This window comes from Anser brachyrhynchus, assembly GCF_964034855.1.
Source record: "Anser brachyrhynchus genome assembly, chromosome: 17".
Classification (NCBI taxonomy): Eukaryota; Metazoa; Chordata; class Aves; order Anseriformes; family Anatidae; genus Anser; species Anser brachyrhynchus.
Genome location: NC_137710.1, coordinates 11,425,218 through 11,441,039, shown reverse-complemented (window position 1 = coordinate 11,441,039; position 15,822 = coordinate 11,425,218). Strand labels below are relative to the sequence as shown.

At 58.2% G+C, this 15,822-nt stretch overlaps 1 protein-coding gene and 1 long non-coding RNA gene across 9 annotated transcripts in view; both read right to left on the bottom strand.

Annotated features, from left to right (window-relative positions):
* The window catches only part of MSI1 (musashi RNA binding protein 1), a gene marked incomplete at its 5' end in the record, with an annotated part of 29,990 nt that extends 21,766 nt beyond the window's left edge, over positions 1-8,224 (bottom strand). For both annotated transcript variants that reach the window (XM_080559158.1, XM_080559159.1), the window contains 6 exons: positions 1,022-1,114; positions 2,699-2,740; positions 7,412-7,496; positions 7,611-7,692; positions 7,840-7,880; positions 8,166-8,224. In XM_080559158.1, the coding sequence (XP_080415284.1) occupies positions 1,022-1,114; positions 2,699-2,740; positions 7,412-7,496; positions 7,611-7,692; positions 7,840-7,880; positions 8,166-8,224 (402 nt within the window). The remainder of the gene's footprint in view (positions 1-1,021; positions 1,115-2,698; positions 2,741-7,411; positions 7,497-7,610; positions 7,693-7,839; positions 7,881-8,165) is intronic.
* A 649-nt stretch (positions 8,225-8,873) lies between these two features.
* The window catches only part of LOC308179272, a 42,214-nt gene continuing 35,265 nt past the window's right edge, over positions 8,874-15,822 (bottom strand). For 6 of the 7 annotated variants that reach the window (XR_013940306.1, XR_013940307.1, XR_013940309.1 and 3 more), the window contains one exon: positions 8,874-10,426. This is a non-coding gene — a long non-coding RNA (uncharacterized lncRNA). Of the gene's footprint in view, positions 10,427-10,720; positions 13,061-15,822 lie in introns of all 7 variants that reach the window. The other variant, XR_013940308.1, reaches the window with a different exon arrangement.

The window sequence follows — 15,822 nt, the reverse complement described above, 5'->3', positions numbered from 1 at the left end:
CACACTCTTCACAGCTCCTGTGGTACTTCGTTCCACACCCAGGATGCCAGCAGCAACATCCTGGCCAGATTATCACCCAGCAAACCGCGCTCTGCCACCCTGGCCAGGTGGGAAGACCCCAACAGCTACTGTTCCCAACTCTTCCTGCCCCAAACAGCTAAGAAGCGCACAACACCACTGAGCAACAGTGAACTAGACACAGTGCCCTGCCTCAGAAGCGACCGCATTCAGTATTTGGCTACAATGATCTCCACCTGTTCCTAACTTCATTAAAATTAGATCCTTCAGTCTAATACTGTTGCTCCTGAGGAGGCTCACAGCCTCCTGATGCAGCCGAAAGGCCAAGACTGAGCCTCCTCCATCCTCCAGCTCCGTTGCGACCAGTGATTTGCACACCTGGCTGTCACGGAGCAGGGGCACAAACAACTTCAATCCACAGAAGCCTACTCTCCCCCGAGCCACCAGCCGGCACAGAAGACCCAGGCCAACACGAGGGACAGCCAACATGCCAGATTTTCTCCCAACATCCAAAAACAACATCAGCACCTGCCCAAGACTCAGCAGGAGAACTTTCAGGACCAAAAGGCTTACATTTAATAAAGGATTACAGAAATATCAATCACAAGGCTTGGAATTAGAAACAGGCCAAAAACCACGCGTTTGATGCTGCAGCAGCCCTGTTAAGTGTCTACACTCCTTCCTTCAGCGTTGGAACAAACTGCAAGTCTGTGGGACCAAAATGCCCAGCGGGCCTCTCGATAGGGAAAAACGGAAAACCATTTCCCATAGCCCAGGTCCCAGTGACTCCAGAAACAAGCACAAACTCTTTGTTTCAAACCAACACAGGGCTAAGTCCGCTACGAAGACATTACAGCTACCCAACCTCTGTAACCGACCTTCGATTTACTTAACCCCATACAAAAGCCTCGCAGGCTCCTAATCCCGCCTCCAAAAAAGTTCAGAAAACTCCTGTTTGCCCCAGAAGGAACAGCTTTGATCCAACGCCACTCGAGAGACTTACCTTCCCGAACTGCTCAAAGTACTGCTTCACATCCTCCACAGTAGTGTTCACTGACAGACCACCCACAAATATCTTCTTCGTTCGGGTCACCATCTGGAAAAGGGAAGGACAGGAATTCACCAAATAAACTGAGAGCAAAGCGGAGAACGGGGCTCAAAAGGCCACGAGCCCACCCTCTGCTGCCAGCAAGCGGCTGCCCCTTCGCGGCAGCCAAGCTCCAGCCCCCCCGCAGCACCCTCGGCGCGGTCCCACAGCATCTCCCTGCACGCACACACCAGCTCACCGACACCTCCTCCTCGGACAGCAGGCTCCAGCCTTCGCCGAGCCGCTGCCGCTCCCGCGGTGCCCCCAGACCCCGAGGAGCGGGGCGTTGCTTCCCCAGCCTTCCCCCGGAGAAGTCTGCTCTGCTTCCCCCGGGCCGGGGCCAGCACACGCAGGCTCCCCGGGCTTTGCCATCCTGTCTCGCAAACCGCACAGCATCCAGTCTCGCACGGAGTAAGGCCCATCGTGCACCCGCTCCCCGCTCACTTAAAAGGAGCCCGGATGAGTCCCAGTTAGATCCCGTTTTGCCTTTGCCAGGAGGCAAAGACCCCTCTGCCACTTCTCACTCGTGCCACTGGGACAAGGGAAGAAGCGAACTGCCCTGAGAGGGGCCACTGCTGCCAGGCGGAGGCACGCTGACGTCCTTTGAACCGGCTCTCCAGCTGCATCCTCCCCTCCGCTGCCTGGCTACACCCCTGCTCTCAGAGGAACACATGGTCCTAATTACCCCAAGGAGCATGGGGCTAATCCGCAGCAATTCCCTGCCTTGGAGAGCAGCCCGTTCTAACACTAAAGCACCTTCTGTCACCAAACTGCTTAATGGAATTAACCCAATTCCTACCATGTGCTTCCTGGCTCCAGTTACTCGGGGTACCTGCTCACCGATTGTTCTCAGGGCCTGACCCCCTTACTTCCCTCCCAGCACCAGCCTCCTCTTCCCTCTGCGCTTCCCTCCAGCTCCTCCTCCCGTCACAGCACTTGGAATCAAGATAACGAACTTTAAAACTCCCACCCAAGAGCAAACCTGACGGGACACCCAAAGCCCAAGAGCAGTCTCCAGCCTGCTGTTGGCTCCTCAGTTCAAAGTCTGGCTGCACACCTGGACAGAGCCCCTGCAACTGCTCACTTCAACGCCAGAGCCTCTTGCAGCTAAGGTCCAACACCTTCTACCTTTGCCTGTGCCAAAGCACACAAGGGCATTTCACAAAACGAAATCCTTTAAATCCTCTACCCCGTCCCTGCCACACACTTGCTCACACACAGATGTGCGCGCACACACACACACACACACACGCACACCCCTCTCTCCTCGTGTATCACAGCACGGAGCTGTTCTGTGTCTCCTGCAGCTTCAGGACACTGCCTGCAGCCTCAGAAGGCCGAGGCTCCCCCTGCGCAGAGCGCATCTCAGCGCTTCCAACCTTTGCACCCTAAAGTACAACCAAGGGGCCTGCTGGTTCCTCCAGCACCACAACCCCCCAGCACTGCACTGCCGGCTCAGACCATGCCCCACACGAGTCCTGAGCAAACCCCAGGGAGCGACTCCGCCACAGGTGCTGGCAGCCTCGCGCAGGGGACAGAACCTCACCGCCACGACCCGCCCCTTCGAGGGCCGCGGGCTGCCGCAGTACCTACCTTGGGCTGTGCTCGGCGGGGGAACGCTACCTTCGGGTCGATCTGAAAGAGACGTTGGAAAGGAGAGGTGAGCACGCTTTTGTTGCCTCTTTACAAACGCAGGATTTCCTCCGTGCGCACGGCCGTCTCCGCCCACGTGGCACACCTTGCTACAAGCCCAGAGCATCTACCTGAGGAGCACAAAACGAAGCAGGCCGCAGGCACCTTCCCCCGCTCGGTAAGGTGCAGTCCATGGAGACTACAAGTCCCAGCATGCAGCGGTCCGGCTCGGGCTGAGCGCCGGCCGGGCGGCACCCGGAGCCCATCACGTGCCGGGATTAACGGGCTCGGCTGCACCCTCCCGCCCGGCCTGCCCCCGGGTGCCCTGCATCGCCGGCGTCGCGCTAAAAGTGCTTCCTTTTGCCTTTTTGCTCTCCCTTCCACTCTACCTCCCAGCACAGAGCTCACCTGGGCAGTAACAGGACGGAAAGGAGGCGGCGCGCGAGAAGCCAAATACATTTCACCCTGCAACAGAGGGCGAGGCAACAAAAGAGCCGCCAGGAGGGTACAGAATAAACCCAGGAGCCCAAAGCCTCCCGCGACAGACGCGCAGGGGCTGTGGCCGCGGGGCAGCGTGCCGCCCCTCTCCCGCGGGCTGCAGCGCACACAATGAAGCCGTGCCTCCCCTCGGCGCGCTGAGCCCTCCTTTGTGCCTGCTCAGCCGCCGCACGGACCTGCCGCCACCCAGGTGCCGTGCGTCCTGCTGGGGTCAGCGCGGCCGAGCGCTGCGTCGGCCTCCCACCGCCACCACAAAGCCGGGGCAACGCGAACGCAGCCGCGCGCCCAGCGCCCGTGGAGCCCGCGCTCCTCCTCTGCCTCCACCTCTTTCTTTATCGCCTATTTTTTACAGCAACTCCGGTGAAGTTACATCACGGCGGGGATGATCCGGACCTACAAATCAGCTTAAGGAGACCCGCGGTACAGGCAGGGCTGGCTCGTCCCCGCGCTTGGCCGGGCGTGCAGCTGGGAGGGCAGCCCAGAGCATCGTCCCACCAGCCCAAAAGGAAGCTGTGCTTCTCGACCGCCTCCCGCTGCTTTGTTCAGCCTTGCAGCCTGGCCGCCCTCCCGTCCCGCGCCCTTTCACTTGTCACGCAGCCCCGGAGCTCGGCCTCCCCGGGCCCTTCCACCAGCTCCTCTCCCTGCCTTCCCCACCTCCGTCCTGACTCACGGCCTGCAACATAAATAAACTCGGCACCTAAGCAAACAGAGGCAACAGCGAAGAGCACAAATAAACTCAAAAATAAACCTCCCTCCCCAGGCTGCGAGCAGGCAGATCAGAGGACCCTCTGGGTGCCTCTCTGGGGTATCTGAGCCGTGCCCCCTCTCCCCGCACACACACACGCACGCCCTGCCGCTTCCTGGCCAGCGCAGGCACCCACGGCGAATTTTGAGGACAGGGGGACGGCAGGAGAGCAGGAGGTTGATGGCAGATAATAAGCAAAAACAATAATCTACTGTCTTTTACTTCTCAGCCAGTGTCATTCAGCTCCTGCCAAGAAGATGCTTTCATACTCAGCAATGCTAAGCTCGGCCTCATTTTCTCATTACCCTGAGTGTGAGCAACTGGGCAGAGATAACGCGTCCTCCTGGCTGGAGGGAGCAGGCAGTCGCTGCACGAATTCTTCTGCACAAGCAGCTATTGTTGCAGGTAGAGGGGGGCCCGGGCGAGCGGCTGAAGGGGCAGCCCTGGGAACACGCGGAGGAGAGCGAGTTCAGTGCCGGCCTCAAGTTACTAAAAGTGGACTGCTCCTCGGTGGCAGGAGGCTTTCTAATTAAAGCAAAAGCACCGGTACCTTTTTCCCCCTCGTTTCTGGTGTTAAAACAAACAGCCCCAGAGGAGTTGTGTTTCAGTGTCACCCGCTGACGTCACAGATCCTTTTTACAAACCTAGATAGAAATCTGCTGAGAGTAAGAGCATTCAGAACTGCTCCGATCGTATCCAAAAAAAAAAAAAAACAAAAAAACCCTGTATCAGGCTACGGCGAGTGGAAGTCGACCGAGCACAAACCGCTTTCACTTCACCCCACGAGGCTGTAGGGACGAGGAATCCCCCTGATGTGGGGCACCTGCCGGTGCAGGTGCACGGGGGGCTCCTCAGTAACGCTCTCCATGCCAGCAGCTACCATCCTGCACCTCCTGCGCAAACCTGGCCGGCACCGGTGCCCCAAAGCAGGGCCAGGGCAGGGCAGGACCCACGAAACCTGACGGCTGGGTTCGTTCCTTCATCGCGCCTCTACGGCTGCCCTCCCTCCATCAGCCGGCGCTGCCCCCAGAGCCACGCTCTCCACCACAAAAGACAAACCCAGCAAAAAGTCAGGAACGGCAACAAAGAAACGAGCGAGTGACCCAGCACCACGGAGCCTGCGCTTCCCCCAGACAGAAAGAAGAAGCTCAAGGCAGAGGCCAGCTGCAGCTTTACAGAGTCACGCAAATCTTTTACCTTGAGACTGCCAAGCCAATTCTCATATCAAGCATTTCCATAAATAACCCCGTGGGCTGCTGCTATCTAGCTTACAAACAAAGAAAAGTCTCAAAAGCACAAGCTTTCCCCGGAGAATCAGGCCAACCGTGCTCGTTAGGGTAGGAAGAATTGGAAAACAATGAAGCAACAAGTTGGGCAGACACCGTCGATCAAGTGTTGTTTACCAGGAGACACGGAGCCTCGAGAGAAGGCTGCCCTTTCAGGACACCGGGCCTTTTCCTCCAAAGTTTCTCAAAACCCTAAATTAGGATTCAGATGAGTTTGTGTCGTTTAACCCGTGACTCACAGCAGTTTCAGCTCAGCAGGGAAAAGGCGCATGGAGGCTCCACGCAGCACCGCAGGACCAACCTCTCACCTGGCAATTACCGGGCAAAATACCCCAGAACACCTGAGCCGGCTGAAAGCCAACCAGCGTTAAAAACCAAAAAGGACGGGGAAGGGGATCAAAGTTCCTAACAAAGGACGGACCCTGGCGAAACAGCCCCCACGCTCTCTGCCGCGCCGGCAGGGCGAGCGGAGCAGATGCGGCCGGGAATTTCAATGGCCGGCTGGTCCCCACGCGCCCTCTGCCACGAGGCCGTCTGTTCCTGCAGCACCCACCCACCCCTTCCCTTCCCTTCTTTTCCCTTCCCTTCTTCTCCCTTCCCTGCCCTCGTGGGCCACGGAGCAGCGTTGCGGAGGCAGCGGTGGTTCAGAGAAGAATGGAGACCCAGGATTTCACCTCGCTCCCGGCCCGAAGCACCGTCAGGATCGCTGCCACCCACCGCTTGCCTTTCCAAGAGGGGTCCACGCCAGCCCGCGGGCTGCTGACGGGACTGGCTGATCAGACACCGTGTTTACACAGGCTAGCAAAACAGAAAGAGGGGGGAAAAAAAAAAAAAAAAGAAAAACCTGGGTCCTCCTCAAAATACTTTGTCATAACCCTGCCCCAGAGCAAAACTCCCTTTACATCCCTCCCAAAGGAGGAGGTTTGGGGTCCTGGGGACCCAGGCCCGGCCAGGAAGGCTGGAAGAGGTTTAACCCCGAGCTCCCAGGGGGAGGAAGGACCTGTGCACATCAAAGGGAGCGATCCAGGCGGTTAAACAGGAACAGACACAGATCTCGCTGCAACTCGCGCCGTAAACCCGCAGAAAGGGGGTCTTGCTCTCCCGCCCCCTCCGTTCTGCCGAGATAAAGGCGAGGATGCCCGAGCCACGCGCTGGAAATAAAGTTGCGCGCTTGGACTCCTCGGCCGCCCGTGCCCGGAACAGGAACGTCGTCGCCCTTCGCCATGTCAGCCCCTCGCAGCCCCTGCCGCTCCCCAGCCCTACCCTCACCTTCACCCCCGGGGCAGCAACGCGGAAAAGGAATCCAGGGGAAGGGAAGTCACCAAAACTGCAGAGCAGGGACCTCCCACTCAGACACCTCACCCCCACCCCCCCAAAACCGAGCCCGCACATCTCCCGAGCGCCACAGATTTGCGAGGCAGGACCGGGTACCACCCGCCTCCGGCCCTGGGAGCCGCCGAAATCTCCCCGCGAGCCCTCCCGGGGGGCTCTCAAGCAGAGAGCCGGAGCCACGGCCGCCGCTCCGAGAGGCCGCCGGTGGCCCACATGGGCGGGCGCTGGCCACGCTCGGAGACAATAAAGTCCTGAACCTCCGCGACCGTTACCAAAACTTCGCCTGGGGAAAGCCGTGGGGCGCGAGGACCGAAGGCTCCCTGCCGAGGGGCAAGCACAGGCCGCCGCGGCCATAGGAAGCGGGGCCTCGGAGGCTGCGAGGAGGGAGCAGCGCCGGGGGCACGGCACCCCCGGGGAGCACGAGGGGCGGCTCCCCCTCTCCCCGAGCACCCGCACGGCCGTCCCCCGGCGCGAATCCTCGCCCCCAGCCGCGCTCAGGTGTCCCGGCGTGGCAGGGGGCCGCGGTGGCTGCGCGGAGGGGCCTTGCGATCGGCGGGCAGAAGGACGACCGCCGCCGGGATCCGCGGATCGATGCCTGGACATTGGGTCAGCGGTCAATAGCGAGCCCGGAGCTGGGGCAGCAGCTACGCTACCAGCTGATAAGTGAGGTGGAGAAGGGGCCGATCAATCTTTATCAGTAATCGATAGTTTACAACCTCTAACTGGAAATCAAACACCGCAATCGATGGCTGCTCCGAGCACAGCCGAGCTCCGCCGGCAAATGCACCCCTGAGATGAGAGAAGTCATCTCACCGTCTTGGAGTCCAGTTCATGTCTGGATTGGGCCAGAACCTTGTCGACGCCAGCCTGGTCCATGAACGTGACGAACCCGAAGCCCCTGAGCCCCGCAGCCCGGGCAGGAGAGGGGATGCGGAGAGAAGAGAGAAAGTTGGTTAAAGTGGCGGCCGGGCCGCGGCGGGGGCGAAGGGAGGAGCGGGCCCGGCCTCCTCACCTGGATCTCTTTGTCAGCGGGTCCCGCATCACCAGGCACTCCTTCACCTCGCCGAACTGGCTGAAGTACTCCCGCAAACCCTCTGCAAGCACAGCGCCCACCGTGGGTGTCCCGGCGCGGCCCCGCCGCCACCACCCCCCCCGGACCCCCGGACCCCAACCCCGGCCCCGCCGCCCCCCCCGGCCCCCGCCGGGCACCGGCGGCAGGTGCGGGGCCGCCGGGCGCTCACCTTGCGTGGTCTGCCAGCTCAGGCCCCCGATGAACATTTTGCTGCGGGAGGAACGGGGACAGCCGTGAGCGGGGCCGCGCCGGGGGGCCGCCGAGCCCCGCGGGGGTGGCGGCGGCGGCGGGGCCGGGCGGGGAGGGGAGGGCGCGGATCGGCCATGTTGGCACCGCCGCCGCCGCCGCCGCGCCTGCCCGGCCCGGCCCGGCCCGGGGGGAGGAGGCGGCCGCGATCGGCACCGGGACCGGGAGCTGGGGGGGGGGGTTAAAGGGGAGGGGGGGGGGTTAAAGCGGGGGGGGGGGGGGGGGCGGCAGCGGCCGCCGCGCCGGTACCAGGGGTCGTGCGGGGAGTCCGGGGAGGCGAGGCCGGGCTGGCTGCCGTCTGTCTCCATTCGGACCTCTTCTCCCTGCGAGGAGCGGCGCCGCACTCCCGGGGCAGATGAGCGCTGGAAAAGGGGCCGGACGGACAGGCCATGCTGCCCCCTCCCCCGACCCCTCTCCGCCGGGCGGGGAGGGAGCGAGGGAGGAGGGCCCGGCGGGCACAACCTGCCCGGCTCCTCCCACCCCCGCCGGGCTCCGCACGCATAAAACCCGCCGGCGGCGCCGGGGCCGAGCACCGGGAGCCGCGCCCGGAGCGCACCGGGGGGAGCGGGGCGGCCCCGAGCGGCCCCCGGCCCCGCTTTGTCCCCGCCACCTGCGGCGGGGCCCCGGACAAAGGCCGCGGGGCTGCCCCGGGGCGAGGACGCGGCCGGGCCGGGCTGCTCGGAGCCCCCCGGGCGGGCAGCGGGCGGGATAAAGCCGGGCCCAGGCTGCCGCGCTGGGACCCCCCCGGGGGGCGGCGGCCGCCCTCGGGTCTCCCAGCGGGGCTGCGGGCACCGGGCAGCCCCCGCGGCCCCTTCCCGGGACCCCGCGGGCGGCGGGGTGGGGGCAGTGCCCAGCCGCTGCCGCTGCCTGGAAAGGACCCGCTGGCAGCACCGAAGCAGGGGCACGCAGACCCCGGCCCGCGCCCTCCTCGGCCCCCCGTGGGCGGCGGCACGGCGGCCCCCAAGTCGCCCGGCAGATCCCTCGCTCCTGCGAACGACCAGGCTCGTGCCGAGCCTCTCGCCGCTGGCTCGGGTTCGTCCCCACGCTGGTGGCTTCGAGAGCAGGTCCGTGCGCTTTCGGCTCGGCTCTTGGGCAACCCGGCCTGGGTGGCTAGGGGAGCTCGGCGAGGAGCAAGTGAAACACTGGTTGTCACCTGCAAGTCTACAGCGAGGCGAGCTGGAGCCTCTGTGCTGGTTGCACAGGGCATCGCCCAGAGACAGGGCGCGTGCTGGCATCCGTGGCACATCGGAGCACAGCAGCACACAAAACCTCTGCTGGTTGGTGCTGTGAGCCCGCCTCAGGACAGAGGGGTATCGCAGGGTCTCAGGCTGTGGGCTTCTAGCAAGGGCCATGATGCTGCCAAATATTCTCCAGCTCCTCTCCCTCCAGCACGTGCCTTCCCTGTACCTTCTATTACTGCCCCACACAATGCACCAAACGGCTCTCAGGTCAGCACCTGCCTCAGCTGACCTTTCTTCCACGATCACTTCATGTGCCAACACAGCTCGTCTCCCTCCTGGACAGGAGCCAGGACACCTTGCTCTAGTAACACCACCTAGTAGCATCTTTCATAACCTGGGCTCATCCCAGAGCCCCTGGTGCAACCATGAGTTAAATACATCCCCTCTGTTAGCTCTCCAAACCCCCATTCACCCACTCCACTTCCCACACTAGGTCGGTGACACTGTCCCATCTCCTGGCCCTGTACCTGGGCGCAGCAACACGCTCACAAAAAGAGGCTTGGCAGCCACCCCTAGGGACCGAGCTGTGCAGCATCCCAGTCGTGGCCACAGAGCAGCCCTGGCTCCCACCGGCCCAGGCTGAGCTGCTTCCGCAATAACCCACTCATTCCACAGGGCTGAAATCACCGCGCTGGGTGGAGGTGCCTCGAGAGGCAGCTGGGCTGCTGCGGAAGAGAAACAGAAACAACACACCGAGGTGGCACCACGGCTGGCAGCAGCGGTGCTGAGGCAGCATCTCTGCCATCTCCCCGTGTACATCCCCCCGAAAATGGGCTATAGCTGGGCCACCAGAGAGCCACCGCCGCTGCCTGCCATGCTGCCCAAAGCCACTGCTGCTGCGCTGCCTCCTGGCACCTGCTCTGATTTGGATGGCAAATACTCCAAATGGGGAGCTAATGTTTTGCAAGTCACCTAGCACAGCTTTCATGCTCCATTGATCGCCCAACTTAGGCAGAGTAGTAATGCTAATTAAACACAAGAAAGGGAAAAAAAAATAAAAGAAACAAGAGATCAGTGTTAGGCATGCTAAGAAACAGGAGATCAGTGTTGGGCATGCAAAAGGACAACACCCCTTTGTTTACTACCAGTGCATTGTTTTTAAATTTTAAATGCGTATTATCTACAAGACAGATAAAGTAAAGCAGTCTGAGAGACACAGCATTAAAACGCTTCATCATATATATTTGTTGCATTATGCTTCTTCTTTCAGTCTCTTCTTCACCGAAATAACATTGGAGAAGGGAGAACGGGATCAATGTGAGTTAACATCTGTGAACACAAGAGGAAAAAGCATGAGTCTTCAGGAGGGGTTGGATGGAGGCTGTGGTTGGACTTGCATCACCAGGGAAGATGGTACGCTGTACCACGTAACTTATTCCAAGGCCCTTTCCAAAACATACATGCAATACTTCGTATTTCCACCTTAGGACCCCAAAGCGCTTTGGTAGCATCAATGCATTTCTCTCTCTAACACGCAAGACAGCAAGTCCTGAAAAAATCTGTTGATTAGTGACAGTAGGAAGCTTTCCTCCCGGAGAAGTAAATATATAAAACATTCCAGACCTTATGATTGGAAAGATGATCTCCAAATATAAAATAATGCAGCATTGTGTTCCTGGGGCTGCAGACAGACAGCTGTAGTGCCTCTGTGGCTGCTGCTGAGAGGTTGCCAAACACCAGCGAGATTAACAAAACTGCTCAGTTTTCTTGCTGCTATTCAGTGTCTCGTGTGTGGTAGAGTGACACTATCAAAATCATGTCCACTTCCTGCTGAGGACGATGATTGGCAAAGCTCTGCCCAGCACCAGTGGCAGACACTGGAGTTATTCATGGAAAGAGGGAGGCTCCAAAACGTGGAGGTTAGGGGAGGGGCAGGGCAGCGGCGGCCTCTTTTACTCCATCATACACGGCTTAAGGAGAGATCGAGTCCTGGAGACCTGTCTCTGTCCAGGAGCCAGGAGCTTTTGGCAGTCAGGTACTTTGAGAAGTTTTGTTTTTCATTTCGCTTGGACAGTTAATAAACAAACTTGAATTGGAATCCAAATCATTTTTGTAATATTTGCGTTACGATGCTGAACAAGCAAACCTGGAAGACATTAGCTGCAGCCCCGCCTGGGGGCAACGCCAGGCTGGCAGCGCCTTCCTGCAGAGCTCCTGTGCCGCGGAGTGATGCTGGCCCTCTGGAAAGGCTGATGGCAAAACTGCCCCGTGCACGGGCAGCCACCGCGTCTGCCTCAAAGGGAACCGGCTCGGGGCAAGAGTCAGGCGTGTTCACGGAGAACTACTTAGAGAACTCCAAGTATTTCGGCTCCATTCGCGTTGGGGGAAGGATACATGCAGCAAGAGGCAGAGAGGAATGGCTAAAGGCACCAAGGATTTCTTGGCTGTCTAAGAAACCTCACTGAGCAAGAAAATAAGATACGTGGTGCAGAACAACAAACAGCAAGGTGGGAAAGAACAGAGGAGAGGAACAGGGCTGCACGCAAGACAAAAGAGAGGAGAAGTATATGCGTGGGTGAATAAAGGGAAGTATGAAGAGTAAATAAACACAACAGGGATTACTGGAAGAAAGGAGGGAGGGAGAAGAGAGGGGAGACCACCCCAATTACCACAATACAGTAAGAAGGATTGGAGCTTCAGACACTTGAACTTCATCTGCACGGAAGGGAAAATAAAACATAATTTGGCTCTCTCAGAGAGAGAAGAAAGGGAACGAGAGAGCTTGTAGCACAGTGAATAGGGATGCAGCATACAACAGCAAAAGAGGAGAGGTCTCTGAAGGACAGCAGGACACTGCAGGCTTCCACTTGCTGTCCTGGAAACGATGGGCACGGGAAAAATCAGAGCCCTTCCACAAGCCCCAACAACCCCTCCGCGGTGACTGCTTTACACGACCCTGTCTGCAGCGAGGGAGGAAGCACCGGCTGACTGTTCAGCCACCAGCCGCGGAGCTGCCCCGCTGACCAGGCACGGGTGCCAGCTCTCTGCAGCACGGAGGGCTCTCCTCCCCGAAGGTGGGCTGCAAACATCTCCACTTCCCATCAATCTTCTCTCAACGCAGCACTCCAAAAGTTACGTAGGAAGTGACAGAAAACAACAGCAAGTTTGAAAAACAGGGGTTTTCTCCTCAAACATGCCCTGAGCATCACCATCCCTCCCTCCCAGCTCTCAGTTACCAGCTGTCGCTGACTTTCATCAGTCTCTGCTTTCTGCTCCGTCCTTGCTCCGACCTAACCCCTGCCCGGCCCTCCCTCCAGCACCCCGAGCAGAGGGGACCTTCCCAGAGCACCAGCCTGCTCCTACCAGGCTCTTCCCCACGCAGGAGCAGAGCACTGCCTCTGCTCTTCCCTTCCTCACAGGAATTTCGGAGCTTCCCATGGGGTGGTGACAGGGAGGGACCCATCTCTCCACTCAGAGGAAGGAGAGGAGGATGCGTGCAAAAGAAATCCACCAGATCTGTTAGACTGCTGTGAAGAGACGTTGATTAAACTGTTCCTTGTGCTCGCTGGGGAAAGGACGATCAGCTCACAACACAGAAGGAGACAAAGGTCTCAGGTATCCTGACAAACCTACAACTATAAGGATGGCTGAAGATGGAAGAGGTCAACCAGGAAGGCTGCAGAAGCCCCATCCATGAGCATTTTTAAGGACAAATTAAGCAAACATCAGTTTGGTGATGAGGTTATATTTTGTTATGGATATATTTTATTATTTTGTTATACTAATCTGCTTATTGCAGAGAGGTGACATCTTGGCATTGCTTCTAATCCTCAGTTTCAGAGGAAGAACAAGGAGAAATTTAGAGGATGTGGTCTGCAGGCACGTGTCGGGCAAGGCACAGTACGGCATGGGGCTGGGCTGCATCAAACACCACCGGGGCTGCAGGGAAGGTCTGGGATCAGGCTGGATAAAACGGCATTAACAGAAAAAGGTCTGGGTCAGGTCTAAGAGCACCAGCCAGTGCAAGGGCTGCCAGGTATCTCAGACAAAACGGGCTTCTGCATTAACATAAAGAAAGCGTTGAAGTTCTGTACTAAAGCAAAATCCCATGTCCCAGTGAAAAACCACCCCGGAGAGCTTTTCCAGCGCCTCCCCGGCGGCAGAGCTGGCACCCTGCAGCCCAGCCTGCAGAGCAGCTCCTCGGGCAGGGCCCAGCAATGCTGCGTGATCAGTCCCTCTGTGCATCCTCTGCAGGTCTGCCACACGCGTGAATTATTTATCGGGGGCTGAAGTCAGCACCATGGCAAGGACCTCTAAGATCTGCCTTAGAGACAGCAGAGTCCAGGGGAACAGGGGAGCGCTGAGGGGAAGGACGGCTGGATCCTCCACTGAGCTGCTCGCAGGAGGCAGAAAACCTGGCTGCTGGCACTGCCCCAGAGCAGCACCAGAAGAAAAAGGCATTTACAGGAGCAAGCGGAGAACTTCTGGCTCAACGCAGGAGCAGGAGCTGAGCAAGCAGAAGCTGTTTCTCCATCCCCGCTCTTTCAGGACATAATCAATTTCCTGCTTCTGCTCTAACACTCGCGCTGGCTTTTAACTCTCCCATTTCTTCAAGACTTATTTTCTAATCTAAGCTGACGGGACCTTTGCTCCACAAATCCCAACAGCACTTCCCAGAAGACATCTTTATAGCATTCTGGTACTACGGTGGCGTAAAGCAACTGGAACTACGCTGTTGAAACTTAACAGCGCAAAATTTAGAAGGTTTACAGATTATTTGGGGAACGAACAGAAAAGAGCTTCTTTAAAATCCCAGGTATGTGCTGGAGCTCCCGAGGCAGGAAAGGTTCAGACCAAGGCAAGTGTACGGGACAGAAATACACCCTGTAAATCTCCTTAAGCAGCTCAGCCTGTCCTGGTTCCTCAAGGTTTTGCCAAGGTATTTTGTTTGCACTTGCCACATGACTCGCATCAGGCATCGCAGCCTAATCAAGACGGACACCAGTGTCTTCCCGGGCAAAGCTCCCATCCTCAGACTGCAGGAGCAGCTTAGCTGCTTTGTGCGCGTAATTCCTGCCCGAGCCGCCTTCCTGCTGAACCGGGCAGGGAGGCACAAGGGAGACCGCAAGGGTCCGGCTGCACTTGTCCTCTCTGGTCGCCCTCCTACTTGCCACAGAATATTCAACGAGGACCTCACTGAGCGAGGCACGAAGTGCCCCAGCGGGTGCTGTACGGAGGGGAACTCCTGTCTTTCCATAGCAGCACGCCCAGAACAGATGCTCCGGGGCCAGGAGCGGTATCCTCGGGTTTTATCTGCCCCCCAGGGCACACCGTCTTCACTCAGGCTTACGGGCTGCTGATCCTTTCAGGCGAGAGAACGTGAAACGAGGGGACTGTTGCTAGAGACTCCAGTCACAGCAACCTACACCAGCTTTTAAATATGTTTAGAGCTGAAAGAGGCTCAAAAGCTGCCCCTTGGTCTCGGGACACAGCGATTCCCCCTGCCCGCAGATCAGCGAGCTGACCTCTAACCGAAGACAAGCCCCGGTTCCGCACCACTCATAACCTAGTGGGAAATATTTTGCTCCTGCCGCTACTTGTCTGTTCTTGCCCTTGTATCTTCTGCTCAATTTTCACAGCCTTTAAGCATTTATCTTTTCACGCCTTTGCCTGCTCTGGATTTCCCTCAAGGCTGATTTTGCTACATTCGGGTCCTTATGCCATTTTCTTTTTTTTGCTCCAGACAGCCCTCTCCCACCCACCTCACACCCAGGCGATCCACGAGCTGAAGCAACCCGAGGCACCGACCCCTCTCCCACCCGGAGCAGATCCCACCACTGCACCCCTCGGAGCTCCCAGCCGGCTGGTGGCCGACCCCACAGCCGCTCGGGACCAGCTCCCTCCAAAGCAGCTGCCCGGGACATTCCTCAGCACAAAGCTGGGACGTGGGCAACGTGGAGACACTGCCAAAACCGGGGGGATGAGCGGAGCAGTGGGAAACCTCCCTCACGGTGGAGGTGCACAACAGGTATCGGAACCCTTCCTTTACCAGAAATAGGAATGAAACCGTAACCTCTGCCATTCCGAGTCTGTCAGACACACCTATCAGAACAGGGAACACCAGTATCAAATCTTAAAGCTCCTAGAAAAAAATAAATCTAATTATATGTTTTAAATTTAATATTTAATTCCATCTACCTGCCACGTTGCAGACTGATCAGCGAACTGATTCTGCTGTCACGTTTGAACGAACGACTGGGGCAGCTCTGGAGACTCCAGAGGAGGGGAATCTCACGAGTTCCACTGGAAATAGTAGGATCATCGTCAGGCTTATGAAATCCTGACTCACCAGACTTGTAATCTGATTACATGGGTGTTTTTGGAAGCCCTGTTCAGTGTGTCCCGTCCTGCTCCAGCATTTCCCCTCTGGAGATCACCAAGTTTGCTGCTTCAGACACCCTGGGGATTTGGAAGCTGCCCACTTGCGATGGATGGAAACAGTGAGGCAATAAGGCCCAGTCTTTCAGAAGTTCCCGTCGTTTTTGAGCATTTGAGTCAAAAAGCTGGAGATGCAGTAAACATTCTTGGCAAACGGGACTAGGTAGAGAGCAGGACGTTCAGATAATCCTTACCTTCTGCGTTTTCAGCCGCAGCAGCACCCTGTCCCCTGCTCTGCAGCACTCAGCTGGACACCAAGAAAGCTAGTACAAATACTTTCCTGTTGT